The 27,655-nt window shown below is 45.1% G+C and overlaps 1 protein-coding gene across 7 annotated transcripts in view; it reads right to left on the bottom strand.

The window, feature by feature from the left end:
- The window catches only part of METTL15 (methyltransferase 15, mitochondrial 12S rRNA N4-cytidine), a 1,712,973-nt gene that overhangs the window by 1,607,285 nt on the left and 78,033 nt on the right, over positions 1–27,655 (bottom strand). For all 7 annotated transcript variants that reach the window (XM_069623524.1, XM_069623525.1, XM_069623522.1 and 4 more), the window contains exon 2: positions 13,099–13,355. In XM_069623524.1, coding sequence (XP_069479625.1) covers positions 13,099–13,338 — 240 coding nt within the window. In that variant the 5' untranslated portion in view covers positions 13,339–13,355. The remainder of the gene's footprint in view (positions 1–13,098; positions 13,356–27,655) is intronic.

Raw genomic sequence — 27,655 nt, 5'->3', positions numbered from 1 at the left:
GCCATCATCACACATGGTATCCAATGTGTTTGGTAAAGTGGTTGCTGCAGAGGAGGTGTGGCAATATAGAATACCACATGTCATTTATCCGCTCTGGCAAAGGGTGGCTTTTCAACAGGTTAAGCACATTCGGCCATTGTCTGATTAAGGCACTTCAGAAAGATAGTCATTGGTAAGTATGGGATTATTGTCATGGCACATGATTTACCCACGTCTTTAGTGTAAGGAACTCATGGTGGCAACAGTAAAGACAGACACAAGTGATCACAGTTCAATGGCGTTTATTAAACTGTATGCACGGGTGAGAAAAACGCCCAATCTAAACCTAAAGCTAGGAGGGGAGCAAGAAACAACCATCAAATAATAATAAGGCAGTCCTAGTATAAGGCAGTCACAAATATAAAAATGTTTTTGCAAATATTTGTGCAGATTCGTCAAATGGCACCACATTTATAAGCCTTTTCAATATCTTGGGACCCTCCCTCAAATTTGTTCCTGCTTGACAAAACAGCACCACACTTTGCAAAACCATTCAGAATCAGGTCTAGAATAGAATTCCAAAATTTCATACAGTTTCATTGGTTCCATGTGTTAATAGCCCCGCCAAATATTGCGATACAAAAATATCACCATATTTTTGCGGCGGTATTGAGCTATTGAACATATGTACAGCAATATTTTTGGTGGGGATAATATGTAGGGCTACCGTTTCATTGAGTGGCGCCGAAGTTATAATCCATCCAAAAACTGCTTTTCACCAACCGTGTAATGCACAAATAAGCATAGATGCCCTATCGGGGAAGAGAAACGCCAGTGTTTTGTCTTTTTAAGGCCATATCCCAACCCATCCTCATCAACCCTCACCTCCTCAGAGACTGTTTCATTAGTTTGACAAGTGCAAGTTTTTAAAGATGATTTTACCACGATGTTCGCGGACAACAGGCGCTGTCCGCGAATCCAACATGGTGGGCGTTTCCAAAAATCTGACACCTCATGTTTTTTTGCTGACCAATCAGCGGGCACGTCCGATGTCCGCGGATCTCACGTCGGCCCCTGGACCAATAGGAGGCTCGTCTGCGGTGCGAACAGGGGAGCGAGTCCGCGAACCTAACCCAGATATCACTAATTTGTGCATCTACTTTTTGGTCATTTTAAGAAGAAATACTGGACGGATTTACTACAAATTTACAAAGGTACGCTTTTGCAACCAATCCGCTGCTACTGCTGCAAATTTGGTGAAAATCCGTTCAGTGGTTTTAGGCTGTAGACATGAGCAAAACATGTTTTCCATTGAGTCTCTTTTGAAAAAAAACACACAATTTGGGTTTCCCCTATAACTTTGCGCCCTCTGCACGAAACCTCACCAAACTTTGCAGGATCAGACAGAGCCATATACTTTTTTGCAACGTTTCCGGAGGATTCGTCCCGGGAGTGGCGGGGGGGTTACAAAGTTATACGCTGCCCAAAAAGTGTTCTTCCTATGGGTTCCAGCAAACTAACCATAACTAAAAGCGCTGCTACTGCAGGCCCCGTCATATATATATATATATAAAAATAAATGTACGAGTTCTGCAGGAATGTGATACAGGCTGTAGCAAGAAAGAATAGAGGATAAACCAAAAAACAGGCAGTACCCTAAGGCAAAAAGAAAAGACGCCGGTAGGCAGTTCCCGAAAGGTACTGAAAATAAGTAGAAGCAGACAGTAAGGTATATGGTAGTGCAGAAGATCCCAGCAAACAGATGCACATAAAAAGCACAGAAGAATGAAGTTCCAGGTGCAAATAGTTTTCGGAGGCACACCAAAGCATGTAGTAGTGCAAAGCCAACAGTGCTCAGCGATAAATTGACTAGAAGATGAGCAAGCCATATGTTTTGCGACAACAATGTTAACGGCTAGCCATGTGATTTTTCCACGTTTAGTTCTGCACAGAACACTTACAAACCAGTGTGCTTGGATACACGGCTGAAATAAATGTCTCCTTAATTCTATGGTTCCATTAAATCCCCAGGCAGAGCTGCCTAATGTGTTAAACATCAATGCCTGACATTGGGGGCCTAGGGGTCAGTGAACAAGATTCAATAACAGTAGTGGATGGAGGGAATTGTCCATGAGGGGGGACAGTTAAGTTGAGTTCTTTGTGGTTGACGTTGCATTCAGGACTAACAGGGATTGGAGGCTGTAGGGATGTTGGCAGTGTCATGAAAGGCTATTCGTGTTAATGGAGGACATAGACAGAGTTGCACAGCATTAGGTGCATGGAGAACTGAAGTTTTGAAGTATTATGAGCTTCAGTTAGGGTTGTTAAGATGCAAAGGTGGTTCCATGCAAAACCTCAAAATAGACGTAGGGTGTTGCGTGCCGTCTTTCGGGTGCAGCAGCGGAGGGGGATTCCATCAGGCTCTATGGGTGCCCCTTGCAGATTCAACTAGATGCTGGTAGGGGTCACCAATGACTATGTACACAGCAACTCTCAGAGAAGGTTCAAGGGTTTTTAGTTAAGATTCTGAAAAGAGACTCACCAGGGCTGTCCCCCACATCTCCCCTGGGCTTTTCTGAATCTTAACTCAGGCGCCCCTAAACGTTCCCAAGAGGGTCACTAAAGATTTGTAACCCTATTATCCAACATTATGTCTTGCGCTTTGTGATGGGCTTAAGGCAAACAATTCCCCCCATCTCCCGCTGGGAATTGCTAGGGGAATCCCATCCAGGAGTCCCACAATCACAATGGTTTTCCAACTGGATTGAGTGCCATTCAAATACTAAGGCACCACTTTCCCTTTCCTCTCACGCCCTTGAACTACTCACCCTAAGCATCACTCTGTCCCCTTTCCCTTCCTCTGAATCTCCTTCCTGCTACTCCTTCCACAGTCTTCCCCCCCTGCTCTCCCTCCCACTCCCCTTTATGTCTCTCCGATGTTCCTCTCTTTCTACTGCCTACCTCCACCCTTCGATCTCACTTCCTACTATTCTCTCCACTACTACTCTACCCTCTCTACTGCTACTACTCTCACCTCTCCTCTCCTCTCCCTTCTCTACTACCTTCCCCTTGACTACCCTCTACTACTCTCCACCCAGGCCTTCTCTAATCAGCCGTCTTTCACTCTCCCAGCCATCCTTCTCAATCACTTCCAATCACATTCCTCTATTCTATCCCTTAATCTCACTCACCTTGCACACACTAACACCCAAGGACCACTTTCTCTTCGCATACTGTGACAAGGCCAGATGGGGGTGAGAGCCCCTCCCAGTTTCGGTGGGAGCCTCACCAGGGGGCCCTATAGAGCCCCACCAAAGGGGGATGGGGCAACAGAAAAGGTCCCACTTTCCCCATCCCTCCCTGGCGCTGACATGTTTGTATACAGTGTAAGGAAGGCATGGTATCAATAGTAGACACAGACACAATAGATATACGTTTTAGAAACCTATATTTGGGTAGGGTTGGTAGAATTCCTAACTGGCCCTAGCTCTAGAATGGGAGTAGTCTCGACCATTAAAGAAATAAAGAAGTCCAAATCAGTCTAGTCAAAATAAAAAGGCCTATACTAAAAAATAAAACCTTGCCATCCTTCTCAAATGATAAATGGGTTAAGGGAATACAAAAGGAAAAATAGTGTCTTTAAAGGAAATGTCAGAATGGCTTGGGTAACTATTCCCTTCGCCACGTTCAGCAGCACAGGATCTCGAGAGTTTCTTAAAAAGGATAGGTGGATCGCACAGTTCTATTAGTCTGGCACACTTTGGCTTACTGGTACAATTCAGGCTTGGGCTTCAAGCTTTTGGCAGTTCAATCTGTTCCTTAGGCTTTGTTCGCCTGGTCATAAATACACAGTTCTGCTCTTGACTTTTACTTTGCTACAATTTAACACAGGCTTCCCCCTGCTGGTCTCAAGCCTGTCTTTCTCTTTGTGGGAGTTCCCTTCCCCACTTTCGTTCACACTTAACTTTCACTCTGTCACAGTTCAGCACAGGTTCCCCTCCACCAAGCTCGATTCGGTCTCTCTCTTTTTGATGGTTCCCTTCCCCACGTTTTGTCTTTATATCTTTTTATTGTCAAAGACTTTCGATACTGCAAGGATTTTACGCAGATCTCTGCATGACCACTTCGACCTCTTTGAACAATTCAACAATGAACAATCTTACTCTTCTCGCAACACCAATGCCTTCTGGTAGTTTCTTATTCTCTTTACTTTGCCCTCTTGGTCTCTTTCAAAGTTCATATACTTTGCCCTCTTGGCATATTCAGAGTTCAAATACTTTGCTTTTCACTTATTCAACTTTCTCGTAGTTACTTTCTTGCCTTCGGTTTAAAACAGTTAAACTCAGAACATTTCACAGAGACTTTCAAATGTGCGATGCCGCCTCGCAGGACCACTCTGTTACTTTGTATACTTTCTTCACAATTCAGCAATTGTCCGTTCCATTATGTGTTTTATCAGCACAGGCGCAACCTTCAACTTTTGGTTACAGTTACTTTTGCTTTTAACACAAACTGGGCTTTTGTTGACTTTGATAACTCACTGGTCATGGTAATTGGGCTTCCCTCTTCAACGCCTTTCATGTATCAATCAAGGAAGTAACCAACACGTCCTCTGCTCCTCCCCAACTCTGTCGATCACCCGACGGGGAAGCTGGATGCTTTTAAGCACCTTGAAGGTTTCACCAGCAGAGTGAGGTAGAGTGTTCGGTGCTCTGCGGGGAAGCCAACACTGACTAACCATACTTGCTGTACTAAAGGCAGTTGGGAACAAAATATCCTGGCAGGTAGAGCAACAAATCATAAATTGATATGCTGCACTCTATTGAGTGGCTTCCTTACCTTTGGTGTGCCTGCTGGCCGATTAACAGTTATTCTACATTTCTGCTCAAAGAGCATTACGGTTTGCAAAATATCTTGTCGCCGACTACCGGGCACTGTACATGAAAGCCCTTTGAGCTGACAAGTGTTTACTTCCTTGATCAGCTTTGAAACACTGGTTTGTGATTGTGAGGCGTGGTGTGTGCTCGTGCTTTTGACTACTTTGCAGAGCCTTGGGAGATCTGAGAAACGCCCAATATAAAAGCTCTTTGCAATTGGACCAAATAACAAGTAACAAAAAGGTGGATGCCGCTTGTTTCCAACCTAAGAAGTGGTACAATGTGTGATGATTTGCGCACCCCAGAATGGGCAGAACTAGCTCCCTTGACCCCAAAGCAAGGATTACAAAGTGAAACTATCTTGAAGCAAGCTCAACCAAAATTACGATCCATTCCAATGGATGTAAGCTCCGACTCAGTGTTGTCGACACCTGAATTAGAGCTCTGTTTAAATCCAGTAAACTCCATGATGCCTCCAGTTATATCTCATGACTCGCGTACAACGTTTCAACAGGGCCTGGAGTATCCCTTAACCACTACCTCCATTAGGAGAAAAATTACAGACTTTTTTGTAAAAAGCAAAAGTAAAAGTTTAGGGGATGCAGAGTCTTTAGAATGTGCTGTTATTCCGTTGACTATATGAAATAATGAGCTGGGTTTAGTAATCGATATACCCATTATTGAGAATGAGGATGTCGATGTACCTGAATGTACATCTTGCTGCTTAACTCATTCATTTGCAGTCTGATTTTTCACATCTAACTCCAGCTCAAAGAAATGAATATGAGGGAGAGTTATCACCAGTTAGACATAAAACAGCCTGTATGAAAACAGGGGGTGAGCGTAAAGCGATTGATGAGGACACATTATCAGTATTGAACTTTGTTCGAACATCGTTGGTAAATGCATTTGATCTTTTGAAGTCTGAGATACATACGAGTATCCTTTTGGAGTTAACAAAGGACACTGCAAATTGTGATACAGCCTTGGTGGGACTATAACCCACCATCAATTCAAATGTATTAAAAGTCCTTGGACAATTTGAAAAATGAAATTAAGCAGCATGCACATGGTTTGGCAAATTTACGGGAGAAATGCTTGGCTATGAAATGTTTAAGTAAAAATGTGAGTGATGTAAAAACACACACACACACACACACACACACACACACACACACACACACACACACACACACACACAGCCCCCCAATCCCCCCCACCCCCCCCACAATTGGTTCAGCTCCCATTCCTGAAATTGTGAAATTGCATTCCCCTAGGTTTGGACGATACTCCTTTATCTAACTCTGTCTTGGAAGAGTTTGCAAGACTTGCCCAGATATGGGTCGACTGTCCGGCCGACACGGGCAGGGCAAGTAACAGTTATGTTGGCTTGTTAGTGAATCAATGTGAGAAGTCGAGCGATGCACAAAGATCACATAAGAAGAACTCCAAAAAAAAACCAAAAAAAATAAAGAAAAAAAATTTTTAAAAAAAGGAGGAGAAAGGATACATCCAGCTCCAAGCCACAGGGTAATTTGCAGACCCTGATGTCGGAGCCAGAATCCAAAACTAAAAATCAAAAAATCTTGCAAAATAAGAAACAGCCCAAACGTTTTTTTACGTGCTATCACACTTGCCCCAATAGAGCCCAAGGAGGGTAGGAGAGAAGGTGCGGGTGGGTCTAAACAAATATATCCTATAAAAGGTATGCTGTGATGTGGGACTCCAAACAATTCAGAACACCACGATAGGTGTCCAGACAAATTCAAAGCCCTCTGGGCCAACTAAGTGGGAACCACTTTTTTATCAATCAAAGAAAAATCGATCGACTACCTCAACTTTTAGTGAGGGCCTGACTATTTCAATGATAGACAGAGAGCCAAATGCTCCCAATACTGAGTTGAGTAGATGTGAAGGAATAAGTATGATGACGGTGAATACTCAGAAATATGTTACTCCAGTAGTGGAAGACTAGGAGAGACTGAATTCTTCAATTCACGAAAGGGATTTTAAAATAGGTATACTTCAAAATGTGTAACTAAATCATCCATTTGCAGTCCCCACAGTCAGAATGAGTAGTGTAGGGAAAGATCGCAGAGTTTAAAATCAGATCACAATTTAGCAATTTTTAAAAGCACTAGCTTTTCCTCGGCTGATATTGAATACATTAGTTTCCCACATTCTAAATGTACAAACATAGTAGAATTAGGACTAAAATCTAAATTAGGGGCAAATGCTATTCTGGCTGCCGATCACGAATTGTATGAAAGAGTAACAGGAGCGCACACCTCTTGTAGTAAATCCAATTAGGTTGGGTACTAGAAATTCTAACGAAGGTCATGGTTCAGGGGAGAAAATGTGACTCTGGCACAAAAAATCACCAATATATACAGAGGAAAAAGTGCCCTAAACTAATGGACACTTGCGTGCCCCGTACACCACAGTTAATGACACAATAAGTCAAATCTTATTCTGATTAATTGCTTTCAGTTGATTGAGTCAAGGTAGTATGGTTGTATCAAGTTAATGGCTACAATTTGTTCAAATTATTACACAATTTAATAAACATTCTACATATGAGGAATTCATATAACAAATACAATTCAACAATCAGATATTAAAAATGGTTTATAGTAATAAAACCGAAAACAAAAATCCCGAATACAATAATCTCGAATCCAAAATCTCGAAAAAAAAAAAGTCGAATTTTTTTTTAATGACGTTTTTTGTTCGAAATGGGGGGGTTCCCCCCCCAACCCCCCTTTTTTCTATTTTTTTTTTATTTTAACCCATTTTTTTTACTTACCTGACCCCAAAAAAGCATATAATTAAATAAATAAAAAATTCGACTTTTTTTTTTTCGGGATTTAGGATTCGAGATTATTGTATTTCGAGATTTTTTTTTCGGTCTTTTGACCGACCACCATTAAAAAGAGCTTGACGCGTTTCGGGTAAAAATCCCTTCATCAGGAGCAAAATGTTCATTAGATTCATGGTTCATGAAGTGTGTCAATCTTCTAGCTTCAATTTAAGTCTATAAAGCAAAACAAAAAGGACCTCGTAAGTGTGATATTTCTAAAGGTTAATACATCTTGTGAATGACTGATGATGTATAAATACGTAAATGTCACGCCGTTAGAAGTTCCTCAGTATCGAAGTAATAGGACAAGTTCATAGAATGCCCGCTGAACATACCTCTAGCCGTCTCTTCACTGTGGAGAATAAAAAGGTACAGCAGAGTCTAATACTAGCTACTACTAACGGTTGCAGTTCAAGTAATGTTTAAGTGGCCACATACCCCCAAATGGAATCTCAGCGCATTCTTCTGAAGTTTAAGAAGTAGTTGATTCGGTATGCAAGCTATGCGGAAAAGGACTCAAGGTCAACTAGTCTGGAGAAATAATCAGGGATCTTCATCAAGATCTCAGTCTATCAGGAATTGAAAGAACGAGGATATGTGGTGTCTAAGGAGCTAATAAAAAACAAGATTTGGGGAATAATGAATTAAGGAATGTAATAAAGGTCCGAAAGCGAGAGGCCAAGCTAACACGGAGGACGATAGATCAATGTTGAAAGGTGATGCTTAGTTGTCAGGAAATGCTTTGGGTGAAGCAAAAAACAGTGTATACTCTCTATTAGCAACAATTCTGACACAAGTTTTTGAGAAACTAGGGGTCATGGAGGAGTGTCTCTAAAACATTCAGAAATTAAATGTATGGGATGCAACACGATCCAGCTTGTTTAAGAATTAATTAACAAGGGGAAATCTCTTTGGGCATTGTGACTTAATAATGATGCAAGCAACCTGTTGAACATCTTGGTTTAGTGTTGATGGTTTTCTTATTGCCGAGCAGCTGGCAAAGCATCATGGAACTGGCCGCCCCACAGTGGGATTGATGACGGCGGTCAGAAATTTTATATTTATGAACATGTTCCTCTTGGGTGATGACACATGGGTATATTGGCTGTAAACTCTGGTGAAAGTTATCCTGTGGTAATAATTAACTTGTACTGGAACCCCTCCGATTCCATTCTTTCAGATTTCTTGAAATCACGGTTTGCAATATTGCTGGAAATTAATATATCATACGGCCCTGAGGGGATAATATTGTCAGAAGATCTGAATTCTCAATGTGTTTCATTGAGTAGCTTAGAAGGCACAAAAACAAGGGAACCGTCTTATGATGGTTCTTGTTGGAGTGCACTCTTTATAGAGTGGAATCTTAGGGTAGTTAATGGTACATGAAGGGAGATCCCCCAGCGGGTTGTATGTGGAAGTGCAGATCATTTTGGTCAATAATTGACTATATTATGGTAACAGAGGATTGGTTTGAGAAATGTAAGAGTTTTATAATCAGTGAGCAAGGCTCCAGTGATCATAATATATTAACAGGGGTGTTTACTCTTTCTTTTTGTATGTCAGACAGTTGTCACTCAGATCCCTTGTGTGTCAATGCAGGACGGAATAGAGTAGTCCAATTCAAGAGGGGTGGTATTGTCTTGAATCATAATTTACAGAACTTGATTGACACCGAGTCAGATTCGGAGCTGGATGAGCTATATAATCCTTCTAGATTTAAAGATTTTCTCTGGAATCTTGATACTCTAGTCACCCAGGAAAAGCAACGAAAGGAACCCAAAGACAACTTATTTGATGAAGCAACATGGTTACATAAAAGGGAGTTGAGGAGAGCCATTAGAGCTCCAAGACTAACATGTTTAAATGGAACAGAGTATTTGCTTCAAGTAAGGAGCCTGCGTAATACTTAAATTGGTCTAAGGCACATAGATTTTGTGACATCAGAGATCTGGGGAACTGATGCTGAGGGCATTGGGGAATGCAAATTCTCTGAATTTCTGGAATCTAATTAATAAAACTTGAAGAATTTATATAAAAAGCCAATGGATTCAGAATTCACCCTAAACAGAGATTTGCCTTGGTCCCCTTCTCAGACTTAAACTGTTATTGAGGAAAGGATTACGAGATCTTCTAGGGCAGCAGGACCAAACGATCTCTCAAATCATATCTTGAAGTCAGAGGCGAAGCTGAAGTCATCGGCCCTGTTTAATCAGATAGTAAAAAGACTCAGACTGGCGCTCAGCTATCATTATACCTATTTACAAGAGGGGCGATCGGGCGGATACTTCGAACTACCGCCCGATTGCCTTTCTTGATGCAGACAGTAAGATTTTTGCCATGGTTGATCTAACTTAATTGTAAAGTTGGGCGGCAAGCAATAATATTCTTTGAAAGCATCAGATAGGCTTCCATAGAGGTAGGTCTACCTCCTTGAATGGTTTACTGCGGAGTATGATAAGTAATACATCTTTAACGCAGGGTGGTCCCATACTTTATGGAGCATGGGTAGATCTTACAAAAGCCTTTGATACTGTCAATAGGGCCCGCCTTTGGCATAGGTTGAGGGATTGGGGTCTGCTGGAAGCTTCGTTATCAATAATAGTGAGCATGCATGAGAATACAAGTCTACAGGTTAAAATGAACTTGCAAAGAAATTTAACAGATTCCATTCCTACAGAAAGAGGAGTGAGGCAGGGATGCATATTAGCTCACTGCCTCTCTATCCTGTACCTAGCTGATCTCTCAAAAGCTATGGAAAAGGAAGCATTGGCTAGCCCAAAGGTGGGTTCAGCGAGGCTGAACTGGGTGGCATATGCAGAAAATATCGTTTTGTGACTACACAGATAAACCCAGCTAAATCGAAGATCATAATAATCAAGAAGCCTCAAAAGAAATCCCCGAGCTTTAAATTGGAATTGAATAATCAAGTGATACCAGCAGTAAAAGAACTGCTTGATCTAGGTATCACGATAAGATCTTATCCTACCTTATCACAATTTACTTCATATTTGGGAAATAAGCTATTACAGTTGACCTGCCAGATTTAAAAAGATATTTCATACTTACTTTAAGTTCTCTGTAGTCCCATTGATAAAATGTTATGCGAGCAAGATGATCCCAGCTTTACTATATGGTTTCGATGTAAATTCTCTTGCGAGAGCAATAGATTGGTCAAGATTGAAGGGAAAACTCTGGAAGCAAGTGTTGGTACATTCAATTTTAACAATTTCTTCATTGAGATAGGAGTTGAGCCTGCAATCATTGTCCTCTTATATGGACTGGAGATGTGTGTCTTTGTATAGGTGCATTATATGTCCCCAGAAGAAATCACTATATGAGGATGTTAACTGGGTTACTGTATAACTCTGATGCTTTTTTGAGTAAATTAAACTAAGATGTGGGAATAATCCTGCAAAAATGTGAATGCACTGAAAATGATTTGCTCATTCATGCTATGAAGGTGAAAGAAAAATTGAAAATACAGGATTGCATTGTTACTATAAACACTATGTGCAGCTTAAAAATGGCAAGATCTTTATCATTGATGGATAAAGCCAGAGGATACCTACCAACACATTTGAGACATTTCCCAGAAGCCGGGTGGCGTTCTGAATTTCTAAGATTTTGCCTAAATATTTTGCCAACGAGAGAGGTAAAATGTATAAGGCTAAACGAATTGGAAGTGAATGATGCATTGTGTGCAAACTCTGAACAAACATTAAGGCACCTAATGCTTGAATGTGAAGGCACTGTGGAGCTAAGAATAAAGCGCTTGGCTCACTTTTTGGATAGCGCTAGGTGGATATTCTCAGATGTTTTCTGGGAGCGGCTGGCATCAGGCCACAAAGTTCATTTAACCATGGAAGTTTTAAAGATATTGAAAGAGATTGAATTTATATTTTGTTATATGTAAGTGGTGTGTTAATTGTTTTGAAAATGTGATTTACTTATGGTTATTGGATTGTGTAATTATTACAAGTTTTGTTTTTATTAGTCTTCTGTTTTTGTGAAAAGCTGTACATCAGCTCAAACACAATAAAAAATAAATAAATTAAAGGTTTATCCTTTCCGCTCACTTGGTTTCAGTCTTGGAACGCTTACGGCTTCCCGAAAGTGTAGAATTCTCACCTGGCTTGCTCTCCTTCGCAACGATCAGCCCCTTGGCTTTCCAATTTCCATCGACTGGTTCGCATCAGCCCCGAAAGAGCTGCTGCTTCTTGTACCCAGCCTCGCTCAGAGTGTGCATGTGCGTGCCACCTTTTATCCTGACAGGGAGTGTTAACAAGTGGCAGGTGTGCATAGTTAGGATTACGTGCCGGACTGTCTGGTCTCATTAAAGGGACAGAGCCATTGCAAGTCAGTAGAGGTAATCTTCCTCTGCTCAGTAGTGTTGTCAATGTGAAGTGAGGAGGAAATATGGGAGCTGTATTTTCCCATAAAATAAGCAGGGATAGGGGTTAGATGGGTTGTGTAAAAAGGGGGATACCATGTATCACCATCCGGTGCTTCTCCTTCACTCCTCGAGGAACCCCTACCAAGGTGATACTCCCTTGCTTGTCCATCTCCAGAGTCGGGATCCAAAAACAATGGCTTTTCCCTGGCGACCAGAGTACGGGATCCCCCGGGGACTAAATTGCGAAACACCTTCTGTTTTTTTTAACAACAGACACTAATCTTCTGCCTTGCCTTTAACATAGAATCTTGCCAGAATATGTCTCATTTTTGTAGAGGTCCAGTCATACGAGTAAAAAAAAAAAAGAAAAACAGCCCCAACAAACTAGAAACCAGCTTCATCTCCAAACTGTGGCAAAGATCCACTGTATAGAAAGAGGGGTGTACAGGAGAAACGAAACAGAAGCACAGTGCAAGTACATCAATGCACAGCAGTGTCCCGTAAAATGCTCTGTACAGGATTTATGTTCCAATTTTATTTCTTGGTGGTGGGGGATTTCCTAAATTGTGCACTTTCATATAGATAGCTGTATCTGAGTTGTCTTTGGATACCTCCAATTAAACACAGTGATTTCAGCAAAACAAGCGGTGTGCTTATTTAACGTCTTCAATGCCAAAAATGTACTGTGACACTGAAATGAATGATAACAAAATTGCTAAGAAAATAAGCTGGTTTGCTAATCAAAAAAAATATATAAATTTGCAAAATCTGCCAATTCATTTTTTTTTTTAAAACTAATCTATGCCTTAACAATGACACAACCGGTCCTCCTTAGGGAAACCTTTAGGATTCTCTTTGATAAGATCCTGTTGATATGAATACTCTGGAATGCACACATTGGTCAGATTTGGTCCTTTGGCGAAAGTGAATAGTTGCCTAATGGACCCTCTATGGAGATGGAACAAACAAATACCTGGAGCAGCGCTTACCTGTCCGCCTTGAGGTTCTAAGCAATGGATTGCTTCCTTCACCATGACAGGAATGTGCAATCTTTCTCCATTTTCAACATCAGACAACCAACCATTGCTGTCTTTTAGAAACAGGCTCCCATTTGAAGTTTGCATTTTCCTAGTCCATGCACATAAATATGTAACCAATGGCGTTATGTTGCAATGCTGGGAATGAACATATCTTCGGCTGGCTAGAAGTAGGGTTAAGGAATGTAGCATCTTCCAAATGAACAAACCTAAAACGACAGATTGACATTTTTTGTTGACATTTTATTTAAAATCGTTTAACATAATTCACAACCAATTTACAATGAACCCAACTCCCTACCCAACTCCTCTCCGCCCCACCCCATGAGACCAATCTTTGGTCCTATTTGACCTACACATCATTCCACAGGAAAGGAAAAAGAAAAATGATTGGCATACAACTCTCCATTGACACTCCCACAAAGTAGCCACATCAGTCTAGCGCCACCTTTGCCATCCTCGCCCAAAGTGTATCCACTACTCCGTATATTCTGACAGGTTTTTATGCACAAGTTAGTTCAACAGCAGAGAAACAAAGAGAAGGGGGTGACCATGCTCTACGAGGTAGTTCGCATGGAGGTTTGTCATCGGTGAGGATGCAAGTTCATTCAGAAGTGATCCCCAGGTAGTGAAAACATTTTCCCTATCCTCTCTGTATGATAGGTGCTATAGCACCCAATTCTCAGATGCCACTGTTGGGATGCACGTTCAATGTCCCAATGTAGTTTGTTGTATTAATTCAATGATGCGGCTGGGTTAGATGCAATGCTGCACTTTAGTATGTATTCGGTGTAGTTAGAGGAACTGGGATAAGTGTTACTTGTGTTTATTTCTGGATACTTTTTAGATTGCATCATGTAATAACAATCATTAGCACCCGGCACGCGCGGCACAACGGGAATACTGCGTGGTGATTGGCTCATTTGCGAGCCATACCACACGGTATACCCTTTTTATGCCGTGCGTGCCGGCTACTCTGTTCCCGGCGAGGGGCGTGGCAGCCCCTCAGCCAATGAGGAGGCTCGAAACGGGGCAATCCCTGCTCCATGGCTGGAGGCTTCCTTCGTCCCCCACCGGGGACTCGGGTAAGAATTTTTTTTTTCTCCCTTCTCCCACCTCCCACCCCACCCGACTTACCTTCTATCCTGCGATCTCCGGCGGGGGACGATGGAAACCTCCAGCCGTGTGGAGACTCGGAGCGGGGCCATTCCTCCTTCCCCGTCCCCCTCCATTCCGCCCTTCCAACCCCACTTACCTTCTTTTTTCTTCTGGTCTTGGGAGCGAACGCGCTGGGAACACTTGTGTTACCAGCGCATCCGCTCCCGATGGCCGCCATGAAAAGGGAAAACCGACTCAGTTTTCCCTTTCCCGGTGGCTATTTTTTTTTTCTATTTTTTTTTTTTTCTGTTAGAAATAGAAAAAAAAAAATGCCATTAGCACCCCGGTCTAACGGGCCGGGGTGCTAATGGCAATAAGACCCTCGGCGGGTGGCCAATACCGCCCATGGTAATGCCCCCAGGGGCTTCGTTAAGAGGTTGTGAGGGAACAATGTTATTGTGCGATGTATAATGTGTAGTGCCTAGAGGTGGGAAGCGAGGAGCTTTGCGCAAGTGAGTACATAAGTCCGCTTAAGGGAACACAACTGTGAGGGTGTGAGGGTCAAAGGTTCGAATCCAAAAGGATCGAATGCCATAGGGTCGAGTCAATAGGACCCAAAGCAAAAGGGTCGAATTTTTTTTTAAAATCTATATTTTTTGGGGTTTCCGTATAGGGGAAAAAAAGTGGTTTTTACCACAAAAATCACCACCCCCCCCAAAAAAAAATGGATTCAACCCTATTGTATTTCGATCCTTTTTAATCGATCCTTTGACCTATAACCAACTGTGAGGGGATGTGGTTGGCTTGAGCAATGTATTTGTGGGGCTTGACAATGGTTCAGACTGAAGACAAGTTTTGGGATATGATGCAAGTATGGGTTTGTTGCGAGTAATATGGAAATATCGTAGATCACAGTTCTCTCATAGCTGGAGTTTGTCTAGGCTGCAGAGTCTGGTTTATGGTGATGAACTTTGCTTGGCCTGGAAAGCTGGGTGACTGGATCAAGGAACGGGCAAGGAAGCAGATTGCATTTGGGCAGATGTGGAGGACATCAAATGGTCACTCGAGGCGAGGACGAAATGAAGTGCCAAATAAGTTGTGGGTTTACACCTAGATGGGTTTGTGGATACAATGAATAAACTTCCTGGTACCACATACTTTTTGTTATGACCAGCCAAACGGTGGGTCGAATTGGGGTTAGTTAATAAAACACATGGAAGTGGTGCTGGAGGTCAGAGTTTGCCAGCGTTTTATGGGTTTGATTTGGACCCTCAGCAAGATAAGCAGGATGTGTGCTGGAGGCTGTATGATCTGAGAGGATAGCCGCAAATAAGGTGACGTGAAGGAATGTAGAAGGTGTACTATCCGACACCAGTGCGTCTTGGACCATAAAATGCTTATTGCTTGATGTGAAGAGTCGGGAATGAAACCCGGACACAAGTAGTCATGTTTTAGGTCAAAGAGTTTAATGAAATAAAGGTGTTGGGAAAATGCCTCTCTGACCTTGCTCTAAAAGCAGTTTCCCTACCTAAACCAAAAAATAAGGATCAGTCTGTCTCAGAATTAAAAAACTGTTCCGTATCCAAAGTTCTATTCGGACCCCCAAACTCTGATGAACTAGGTGAAAATGATAATGTCTTCGGCCTTGGGTGGTTCAGAAAAGTGTTCAAAAAAATAAGAATAAATAACTCCAACGAAAACGTTCAAGGATAAGGATCTTTGGGCCAGAGGGTGTGTGATGACTCGGAGTCATCACCAATTCCCCGACAGTGACTTCCTCCCATGTGGCCAGGGGATGACAGTCTCCATCTGATCCTCACCCTGGGGGTTAATATAAGAGGTAGGACCACATGTGAGGAGACATCTGTCAGGGGAGGGGGTGACTCCATCAAACAAGATGCAGTATTCTCCCCGTCCTCCTGAAGAAGACCTTATAATAACCAAGTTCTTGATGGCTTGTTGTCATCCCACAAATCCCTCTTATTGTAAAAATCAGAAACCTCTTCCTTTGCGTCACTCTAGACAGAATTCCATGCATACCTCAAACATTCACAACACACATACAACTTATCCTGTATTTGATGTTTCTCTGGGTAAAACCTTTGAACAACAGCATTTTCGAAATCCAACAAAATCAAGGGACTTCAGCTCCCATAAATCCTCAAGTACTGAGACGAAGAAGAGGGAGGAGTTATTGCAAAGCTTGAAACCTAATGTGCTGACTAGTTGTTTGACTAAACCTCAAGTATGCGGGACATTTAACAATGGCACCCGCACGCAACAGAACAAGAGAGAACCAGGCAGGAGAAAGCCGAAAGAGAGAAGCTGGGCACACCCATGCGAACGCTCATGAACGTGAGTCACACATACCAGCGTGGCATGAAGGAAGGAGAGACGCATCAAGCATACCTGAAGGATCGTGTAAGCACTGGGAGCCGCAGCGGAGCTCTTGGAGATACGGTCGTGTGAGGAAGCAGCATTCTTCAGTCCAAGCCACAGAGAGAAGTCGGCGAGTGAAGGTGGAGCTGCAGGCGACCGCTGGAGAAACGTCTGCACAGTGTGGAAAGCCATCCCAGGGAGAAAGCTTTACTGCAGAGGCATGCCAGAAGTCAGAGATGCTGCAAACTACCGGTGAGTCTGTCCAGAGCCATTGGGGATCCCGGGGTGTACCGACATGCATGCAATCAAGTGAATTAATTATGTGGGACTGCTATTATGGATAATGCACAAAGGCAGTTTAAATACAAAGAAAACCCAATGTTAAATACATGTCCAAAAGGGAGAATATTTGAATACCGTTAAGAATCCTACGGATCCCTCACTAAAATCCTGCATAAAGTCTCCTCAGGTTGCCATGAAAAGGCAGACGCTTCCTGATCCGGACCTTGGGGGTGGTGTACTGCAGGAGGATTACCTGGGAGGAGACAGGGCTCAGGGTGGTGAGGAGATCCTGTGGTACGAGATGCAGTATTTGTTCTCTGAAAGGAGGTGTCTTTCTGGGTTGTGTGAGAAACCCGGGGGCATCCTCACAACTACTCCCTGTAGTTCTTCTCAGGTAGCCAGGGAAAGGGGAAAGGGCGTCGCTTTTGGATCCTGACCCTTGGGGGTGGAGAAGCAAGGGAGGAACACTTGGAAGGAAGGTCCTTGGGGATTGGGGCAAGAACGTCCCTGGGGAGACCCGGTACTCCCCCTTCCCATTCCACGATTTGTATTTATTGTGCATTTCTAAGGTGCTTATACATCAAGAAAACGTGTTTCAAGGCACCCAAAGGGCAAATAGGGAGGCAACATGGGAAAAAAAGGCAAATAGAATAAAACTGATGTAGAGGAAAGAGGCGGTCCGACTAGGTCTTATGAGCATTCGGAGCATTCAAGGGCAGAGAGAGACAAGGCAAAGGGAAGGGGGGAATGCTAGGAGTTCCACATAGGGAAGTACCAGGGAGACAGTTGCAAGCAACAGTTAAGTGCCTGGCAGATATCACTTGGTAAAGAGGGATCACCTGCCAATAAAATAGGTGCAGGCCTGTGAGACAACACGGCCAGTGGGTGCCCAAAGGTAAGTGCTGCGAGAGGGCAGAAGGCTGATGGTGATTCGGACGAAAGGGCAGGACTCAGATGGACACATAAGGGCCCCAAGTCGCCAATCTCAGCGACTGTGGGGTTTAGCACAGGAGGGGGAAGGAGGAGGTGAAGAGAAAAGTCTTCAGGAGCTTCTGAAATTTGAGGAGATCTGGCTCAATATGGACAGGAAGGGGGAGGCTGTTCCAGAGGAGGGAACCAGCCGAGGAAAGATTGGCCACCAGACCGCTGCTTAGAGAAGCGCTTGACACGCAGACAGTTGGAGCCAGAGGAGCGTAAGGATCTGGAGGGATTGGTAGCAGGGCTGGAGAGATACGGCCCCTGGGCTTGGGGCCAAGAATAAGTCTTGCAGTCCTATTCTAGGTAAGGTGGGGGGCGGGGGGGGTGAGAGAGGAAGAGCGTAGATTAAGGAAGGGGCTGTTGCAGTAGTCCAGCCTAGAGAGTACCAGAGCTCTAGAGACATTGCGCTTCTGGGGAAAAGTGGAAAAAAGGAAGGATACCTCTGAGAAGGTGGAGTTCAAAGTGGGCCTTAGTGGCAAGGTCCAGGATGAGAAGCGAAAGAGAGAAAGAGAGAAAGAGAGAAAGAGAGAAAGAGAGAAAGAGAGAAAGAGAGAAAGAGAGAAAGAGAGAAAGAGAGAAAGAGAGAAAGAGAGAGAGAGAACACAAGGTTTCTGGCTTCAGATGAAGGAGAAGTGGGACAGGTTAAGGTAAGGTAAGGTGATAGGTTAATGGAGGGGGGCTGCAGGGGGCCTCCCCCAGCATTTGCGACCCAAAGAAACGACCAACAGAAATTAGCTCAAATTGGAAAAGGTCAAATATTTACGATCGAGTAGACCTAAACCCTGGAAGAACAGGGGGGGGGGGGGGGAGTCCTGTTTGGAGGAGACTGTCATAGTGGACAACCCTAGCGACCTTGTCCAACTTGATAGGAGAGAAGGAGGAGAGAAAGGCTGACAGAGGATGGGAAGCCGGGGTGGCAGGGGGATGGGATGAGGGGAGGAGAAGTTGAGGAAGAAAGAGCGCTCAGGAGTTTTTGCAGTGAAGTGGGTGGCCACTGAAGTGCAGAGGGCTTGAGAGGGAAGAGACGAGGTGGCAACTGCAGAAGGATTGGTTAGTTCCTTGCAGATTTTAAAGAGTTCAGCAGTGTTGTTGGATGTTCCAGAGATGCAATCCTGGATGTGCGCCCTCTTCTTGGAACAAAAACAGAGAGACGGTATTGCATTTGGAGAAGGCGACAGGCTAGTTTGTCTGAAGAGGAGCTTCAGGTATGCCACTTTCGTGCCGCAGCTCTGCATTTGTACTTCAGGCTGCTATATCAGAGTAGTACCAAGTTTAACACCTGTTGGCATGTTTCAGGTGGATCCTCATGACTGGGGCAAGAATATTGAGAGTGCTTGTTTGTTTATTTATTTATTTGGTAATGCGCACCAAGCTTTTAGGTAGATGGGCGCAACAGGTACAAGGTTACTTAAGGCTCAGTTACACAATATGATAGGTACAGTAGAGGCAAAAGGAAAAATGCAGATATATAGTACAGTAAAATACATACATAGGCAGGTACAGGTACATGTATAGGCAGGTACAGGAGAGCATATGTCATTAGCGCGCAACCAGTTTAGAGTGTTGCGCCTGAAGCTGTAGTAGGACTGGTCAGTTCTGAAGCTAGGGGTAGTGCATTCCAGGATAGTGCAGCTTTCACCGGGAAGCTGCTACCTCCCGCTTTTGATAGCTTAAATCTAGGTACCTCTAGGCAATGAGAGTTGGCCATTCTGGAGGGGCGGGTTGAGGTTCTTCTGACCATTCTCTCTGTAAGGTATGGAGGTGCTGCATTATTAAGGCATTTGAATGTGAGTGATACTGTTTTGAGCAGAATCCTGTCGCTTATCTTTAGCCAGTGGTGCTCCCTTCTGATGATGGAGATGTGTTCTCTATATGGTATATTAAGGGCAGTTCTGAGGGCATTGTTTTGTAACGTTTGAATTTTGTCGAGGATATATTTGTTAGCTCCCAAGTATAAGGCGTTGCAGTAATGCAGTTTTGACATTATAAGGGCATTGGTGAGGGTGATGCAACTTGTTTTAGTTACAAATGGTCTGCAGGCTCTGATGAGCTTGCAGGTGTAAGCAGTAGAGGATGCCATGGAGTTGACCTGTTTTTTTAGGGTTAGGGTGGAGTCGAGGTAGAAACCTAGCGTTTTTACCTCTTCAACTACTTTGATTGTATTGCTCTCTATATTGAATGCAGAGTAGTTGGAGTTCAGGTTTTTTTCTTCTGTTTTATCGTCATTCAGGCAGAGGTCGTGGGATGCCATCCATGCCTAAATGAGGAGGTATATTTTATTTACCAAGGCAGTGTCTTTGTCAAAATTGCCCGAAAGGGGAATGAGGATCTGGCCCTCATCTGCATAATGTGTGTAGTTGACACCCAGTCTATCCAATTTGTCAAATAGAGCCTTGGTAAATATGTTATACATAGTGGGAGAAACACATGATCCTTGAGGGACGCCGCAGGTGGTTTGGATGGGGGGTCTGCAGATGCCGAAGTGGAGAAGACTCATTGTTCTATTTTCTAGGAAGGACTGAACCCAGGTTATTGCATCACTCGAGAAATGGCCTGCCGATGCCAGGTGTTTACATAAGAATGCGTGGTCCACCAAGTCGAAGGCCGCCGATAGGTCAAGGAGGAGTAGCATGGCCGCTCTGCCTTTATCCTTAAGCTCGTCAATGTTGGTTTTTAGGTCGATTAAAGCCGTTTCCGTGCCATGTTGTGGCCTGAATCCGGATTCGAGGGAGCCGAGTAAGTGGTTAGCTTCGAGGTAGTTCTGAATTTGTAAATATGCCGCTCTGTCAATTATTTTAAGGAGAAAGGGTAGCATGGTGATGGGTCTAATTCGTGGGAATGGAAGGGTCAAGGGTCTGTTTTTTGAATAAAGGTAAAACCCAAGACTCTTTTAGGTTACTTGGGACGGAATTAGTTTTGAAAGAGGCATTGATCATCTTGGAGATGAAACGTGCTAGGTCTCTCGCAGCATCTTTCATTATTTGTGCTGGGCAATTGTCGCCCTGACATTTGGATGGTTTCAGAGCGAAGATAATTTTCTCGGTTTCCAGGATGGAGACATTAGGAAAACTGAATGGTGCTATGGTATCGATGTCATCAATAGGGGTTGTGGGTTGTGTCAGAGGGGAGCAGGGAGGCTTTTTTATTTGCAATTTTAATTTGGAGTGACGTTATTTTGTTAGTCAGGGCATTCTGAATGCTAGTGCACCACTGTTTGTCCTTAGGTGCATTATCCAAAGGAGGAATGGGGGATTCCAATTTGCGGAGGATCACAAAGAGTTAATTGGTATTGGAGCTGGCCTTGGATATTCTTTCATTGAAAAGGTCTTTTTTGCTGCAAATTATTTCTTTTTTGTAGTTATTAGCGTAGTGGGTTAGTTGTGTTATTTTTGTCCGATGGGGTGTTTCGCCATAAGGATTGTAGTTTCCTTTTTTGAAGTCTCAGTTCTTTAAGGTGAAGTGTAAACCAGACATTGAGGTGAGCCTTCTGTTTACTTTTGCGTGGTTTCGCTGGTGCAGTGATATCTAGGGCCTTAGGCATAGTGTTGTTGAATACCTCAATGAGAAGGTTGGGGAATGGAAGGAGATGAGGTAGTAGGTTATCTGGTGTGATTTTTCTGCATCTGGTAGGAAGTGGAGGTGCCATAACTAAGACTTTCAGATGGTGGTCGGTCCATAGTTGCAGAGATATTTTAGTGATGGATGCCATGCAATTAATTTCTGCTACCCAGTCAAGGGTTCTTCCTTTGACATGTGTTGGGGCAAGGACTTTTTGGGCAGGTCCGTGATCTGAAAGGATAGTCGCTATTGATTGAGCAGGTTTGTCCTCTGGGTCGTTAAATCCCAAGTTGAAGTCTCCCAAAATTAGTATCTCGGAGGAGTCTTTAGTGTTGTTGGCCAGGAGACTGGATCGGTCCTCCTCAAAGGTGCCGACAGGCAGGAAGATGGTTAATGTGCAGCAGCTGAATATTGGTAGTTTAGCCATAAGCATTTCGCAGGACTTAAGTGGTGGAGGGGTCAGAAGTCTTATGGCGAGATTGGTTTTTGCTATGATGGCTAGGCCACCTCCTCTAGTATTGGGTAGTTGTCAGGTATAGCTAGCATAAAGGCAGGGCCTGCTGCGTCATGCAACCATGATTCAGTGACTGCTAGGATGTCCAGTAAGTCTGCTATTTCAGTAGCATGTGCAACTAGAGATCTTGCATTAATAAGAGCTCCGGCGATCGTGGTTGTGTTAGTAATGGCGAGATGGAGGTTGCTGAAAGCAGAGTCAGAGGTAGGGTGGGAGGAGAGTGGGGATGAAGGCGGATGTGAAGGCAGCAACTGACACTTGTTTCATCGGGAGGATGTCAGTGAACGAGGTTGGCAGAGCTGAGAAAGTTGCAGTCAGAGGGCATAGGGGACTCGGGCGAGAGGAGAGGAGGGAGTGGTATGACCAGAAGAGCGGGGCGGCAATCGGGTCAGAGAGCAAAGGATCAGTGTGGATAAAGGCATCGAGTGTATGTCCAACCGAGTGGGTAGGACCAGAGGGGAGAATGGAGAGGTAGATTGAGGTGCAAAGGTCATGGGAGAGAGTGGATGCTGTGATTGAGGAGTCAAGATGGATGTTGAAGTCACCCAGTAGAAAGAGTTTAGAGGAAGATGTCGGAAGGAAGAGAGGAGGAGAAATCAGCCCATTATGAGAGGAACAGGGTGATAAAGCCAGGTGGCCTATAAATAGTGGCAATGGTCAGGGAGGAGATTGGAGAGATGACCAGCATGCTGACCAGGCTCTCGAAGGAGGAGTATGACTGGGTGGGTATGAGGGAAGATGGGCTATTGTTACCCCTTTCCCTCTAGCCAGGATAACATCAGAAGATACTATCAATCTAGGAGCCACAGAAAGAGGGTGGGAAAGAGGAGGGTTAATAGAGAGACATGGTATCCCTCCGTTACTTCTGAGAACCAACCTCAGCCTCCCCCGGCCTTTATGGATTGTTGTAAAACATCTCCCCTCATTCAACCCACTATAGTACTGCAACGAGAAGGAGGCGAATAGGAGTAACACTAGTAAGTAATGTTACCACTCTAGTACTGAGACGAGGAAGAGGCCTGCAGAGTGTTGTAGAGGTCTGGCATGTCCTAAGTGCTCCACTAATTGGGACCAGGCAATTACAATTTGGAACTCACACCTGCAACAAGTCAAGTGGTTGCCGGTGTATAAAGGATACCAGAAGCATTCAGACCAGCAGGGAATCCTGCATGCGAGGAGGCAGCCGAGACGAGTCCTGCCGAAGCCTGCACGCTGACTGACGACCCCAAGGAACTCTCAATTAGAGAGTTACTGCCGACTCGACTAAAAGTAAATTTAGGGGGATCGTCACTCGCAGACCTCCCATTTAATTCGACCAAAGCAGTAGCGTTTAAGAAGGAGTCCAGTAAAATGGCACGCGGATCACCAAGCGCCAGATTTTTGTTCCTCCTGGGGCACCCCATAGCAGCTTCCAAAATCACCCTCTCAGTAGACATTCCCAGATTTGACAGTTTGGCATTAAAGTCACCTACCATGACCATGCTTGACTCACATTCACATAGTAATAAATCCACCATCCATCCATTAGGAGAATATTTCTCAGATCCTCCTTCAGGTGGAGGTAGATATGGAAGGGCCCTACAATCTACCTTGTTGCCATGTATAATAGATAAACAGCATTTGGTCTGGATGTGTGGAAATATGCATGGGGCCCCACTCCCTGGTGCGTCGAACCAATGTGGCAAGGCCCTTACGTAACCTACCAATGCCCGCCCGAGTAGGCGGACAAATAGTTATCCAATAGTCCGGAAAGTATTTCACCAACAGTCATCACACAACCGTGTCTCTTGAAAACATAATATCTCGAAATTCCTTAGCCAATGTATTAGCCACCCAAGCCACATTCCAGCTTCGAACAGCAGATAATTGAACATTTGACAAATCTCTCCACCTGCGACAGCCATTGCGATTCAACCTGCTTATACTAGTGCTAGGTTCAGTAAAATTGGAACTGCCTGGGCTTCTTAGTCTATGAGCTAGTTGGCCTCCTACTAAAGAGACATTAAAGCCATGGTATGTTGTGCAAAACTGTATACTGACTCCTTAGCCTGTCTCGAAATATTGGCCACTGAATAAAAGAGGCCAAGCCAGTCTAAGCTCCAATTCTTCCCTAGTCAGGTCTATGATAAAACTGTCTGCAAAGCGGAAATGAGCAGAGGTGCCCAATCTTACAAGGATAGAGCCAGCATTGGATTTTGACAACCCATTGCTGACATACCAAGAATCATGGAGATGACAAAGTGAGGCCCTTACAGCCTTATAAACCTCAATAGCTTTATCCACCAACACCTCACGACAGCTTAAAATGCATGAACGAAGATAAGTGTTTGTAAAAGAAAAACTGACATAGCCCTTGCGATCAGAGAGAATACGTACGCATGGAAACAATTTCAAAAGAAAGTCATTCACTCCAAGCACTTCAGTAAAAGCATTGATCAACATTCTCCAGAAGGAGTTCTTGTTTCCATACCTTACACCCTTAAAACAAAATATTAAGGGGTGCGGCTTGCAGCGCCGGCAATGCAGATGCTTCTGTGAGAACTCCGGTGGGCTCCGAGCCGTATCAGCAGATAAATGGGTTCATGCCCATAACGAGGATTAGGGGACAGCAATAATCAACCTCAGATGGTCCGAGGAGCAGACCCCTGCAAGGGCAAAGAAAACCGGAGCCCACAACCCCGGGACTCCGGGACCGACGATTGCCCGGCCCGACAAAATGGTGGCCGCCGCGCGAGGCGCTCGTTGAAGCTTGCGTCGGCTACAAGGATAGAGCCACATATGGGTATCCCCCCCACCGTGGAGGAAACTAGAGGTGATCCACACCGTACACTCCATGGAACCTCTTCAGAATGCCGGCACCCACAAGCGAGGTGTAATGAAGTGAGTCCCCGAGATACTGGAAGGAAGCTGGAGTGGGGGAGGTGTACCTGCAAGCCTCTCCGGCCATGAGGAGTAGACCCTGAGGGCTGAGATTGGGACCAGGGGGCCGGCAGCAACATCGGCGGCCACCTGCCACAGTGCACTACACTTGCCCAGCTGAGGGGGAACAGCGGCTGCGAGGTCGTGGTCGGCAGGCCCCCCAGTGAGAAGCAGAGCGGAGGAGGCACGACAGGAGATATGGGTCCAGATGGCAAGGAGCCCTGATGTAGCAGACCTGCGGTGGGGAGAGCGGAGACACAGAACCTGCAGAAGCGGTGGTCGGTGAGAAGGGAGCAGCCCCCGGAGGGACAACAGCAGTGAAGAAAACAAATTAAGTCTGCCCCCCCTCACCGGCGAACCCCAGACAATCAGGCACACGGGGGGCAGGAGACGGCCGATCCCGCTGCCAGTGGAGCGCTCCCACCTCCCACGGCCAGCATTACGAGTGAAGTGGACCCTGGGGGCCGGACAAGGGAAGGGCAGGACCACGCCAAATCAATAAAGGCCCAGAAGGGCCTAGAAGGATTCACACCAGTACATCTTAAAGGCACCATAAATGCAGGCAGTCTGAGGCCTCACCTAGGGGCTCAGGAAGCAACAACCAAGTAGTTAGCTGTACAGAGCAGCTCACAGAGAGAGGGAAGCCAGCTGCCGTACAACCAAAGCCCCTCTCCCTCACAGGCAGAGCCACCACAGGGTCCGGCAACAAGAGCAACAATGGCCCCCCCATTAAAACCTGGCTGCGCTGACGACCAGCAGAGGGTAAGAAGAGCAGGAAGACAACTGGGCAAGCAACCAGCAGCGATAGAACCTACATCTGAACATCCCCACGCCCCAAGACGCCCCCTAACGCAATGGCCAAATATCTCAAATCCCAGAAGGCTACAGACATCGCTACCATGCTGCAGCAAAAATAGGAGCAAGAAGCCAGACCCGGGACGAGCCACAACCCACTCTCCAGATAGGTCATTGGGTCACTGGGCCACTAAGGAAGACTTACAGTCCCTTCTGGCAGACATAAAGATGGAATTCAGGAACTGTATGACCGAAATATCAGCTAAGGTGGAGAACCTGGACCACCGCATGGGGGAGGTAGAACAGAAGGTCGGTGAATCTGAGGAACAGGTCCTAAACCATGCAGCTCCAGAAGAAAGTACAAACCCTGGAAGGCATTAACGAAGATATAATACGTAAGTAAGAAGACATGGAAAACAGGGCCCGGAGGAACAACATCCGCATCCGAGGGATCCCAATCACAGACCAAGCCCTACAAGCATATGTGGGGGACCTTTCTCAGATGCTCCTCCCGGACTGCGAAATACTGCTACTGCTCCTAGAGCTGATCCACAGGCTGCGCCACCGCAGAAGACCTGCGGCGAACACCTCTGCGGATGTGATCACCCGTGTCCTCTTTTTCTCCACTAAACAAGACATCATGACTGCCAGTCACACATAGGGTGATCTAACCTTCCAGGGATCTCAAAATCAGATATATCGGGATCCAGCAGCAGCGACAGTTCAAAAGCGGAAGTCGCTTAAACCTCTAACAACGTTCCTCCAAGACCAAAAAATAAAATATCGCTGGCTCTTCCCAGCAACACTCAGCTTCACATTCGAAGGCCAACTCTGCACAATCAACTCTCTGGAAGAAGCCGAAGTTATTCTAACAGGAGGGCCTTCTACCCAGGACAAAGACCTGACAAATCCATCACCCTCAAGGGGCCCAAGAGAAGACCCGAAGGCCCAACGTAACTTCTGGGCCAGAGTGGCCTGCCAGGGGAAGACAAAATACTCCCCTTTCAAATCATGAGGGCTCACCTCCGAGTGCTCCCACAGTGGCGCTGCAACCTACGGATCCAACAACCCAATCCAATCACAGCTCCCAAGATAAAACAAGAACGCTCCGAGCACGCACGGCTCACCACCGGCCCTAGGAGTGTACATTCTGTTCGGCTCAAAGCCCAATGGCCACAAATGGAAGTTAATTGTCACTCAAAGTTACACTGTTGGAAATGTTACATCTTCACCAAAAGTTAAAACCCTGGTTGCAACGGATACGCAAGAAAACTACAGACTAAGACAACAATGGAATCCACCAGGCTCCAAGGCCACAAGGCCCCCTACACCTTTAGAGGAGACAGACCCGCCGGGGGGCGCCCCACCTCATCAAAGACTTTGATTCGTAACACTTAACACCAGAGGCCTGAACCCCCCTAACAAGCGGAAGTCAATTCTGCCTCGACTCAGAGACCTGTCTAGCTCGGTGGCCTTCCTACAGGAGACCCCCCTGGTTCCAACCGACTTCCACCGGCTGAGGAGCAGAGCCTTCCCAAAACAGTACCTGGCATCCAGCGGTTCCAAACGAGGGGGCACATCGATCTTGGTGGCCAGAGGGGTCCCCTTTACAGAGTTGGATTTGCTCAAGAGCCCCAAAGGGCTCTATATCGCGGTGAAGGGCAAGCTCTTTGGACCGCTCTACACTGTAGTCTCAATATACGCCCCCAACGAGAAACAAGATGCCTTCTACCACGACTTAGAAACAAACCTGAATCCGTTCCTCGAGGGCCTCAATGATGGGAGGAGACTTCAACGGGGTCCGAAACCCACTGACGGACAAATCCAATCCACCAGCACCAAAAGACTTCAAGATCTCCCTCGCCCTGCTCCACCTCTTCAAAACTTGTGAGGTGGTGGACGCCTGGCAGGTACTGAACACAGACACAAAAGACTTCTTCTTTTCACAGGTGCACCGCACCTCCTCCTGCATTGACCTACTGCTCG

The sequence above is a fragment of the Ambystoma mexicanum genome, chromosome 11 (genome assembly GCF_040938575.1).
Source record: "Ambystoma mexicanum isolate Mex_15411 chromosome 11, UKY_AmexF1_1, whole genome shotgun sequence".
Classification (NCBI taxonomy): Eukaryota; Metazoa; Chordata; class Amphibia; order Caudata; family Ambystomatidae; genus Ambystoma; species Ambystoma mexicanum.
Note: the sequence above shows the minus strand (reverse complement) of the source record. Positions and strands in the feature narration are given on the sequence as shown.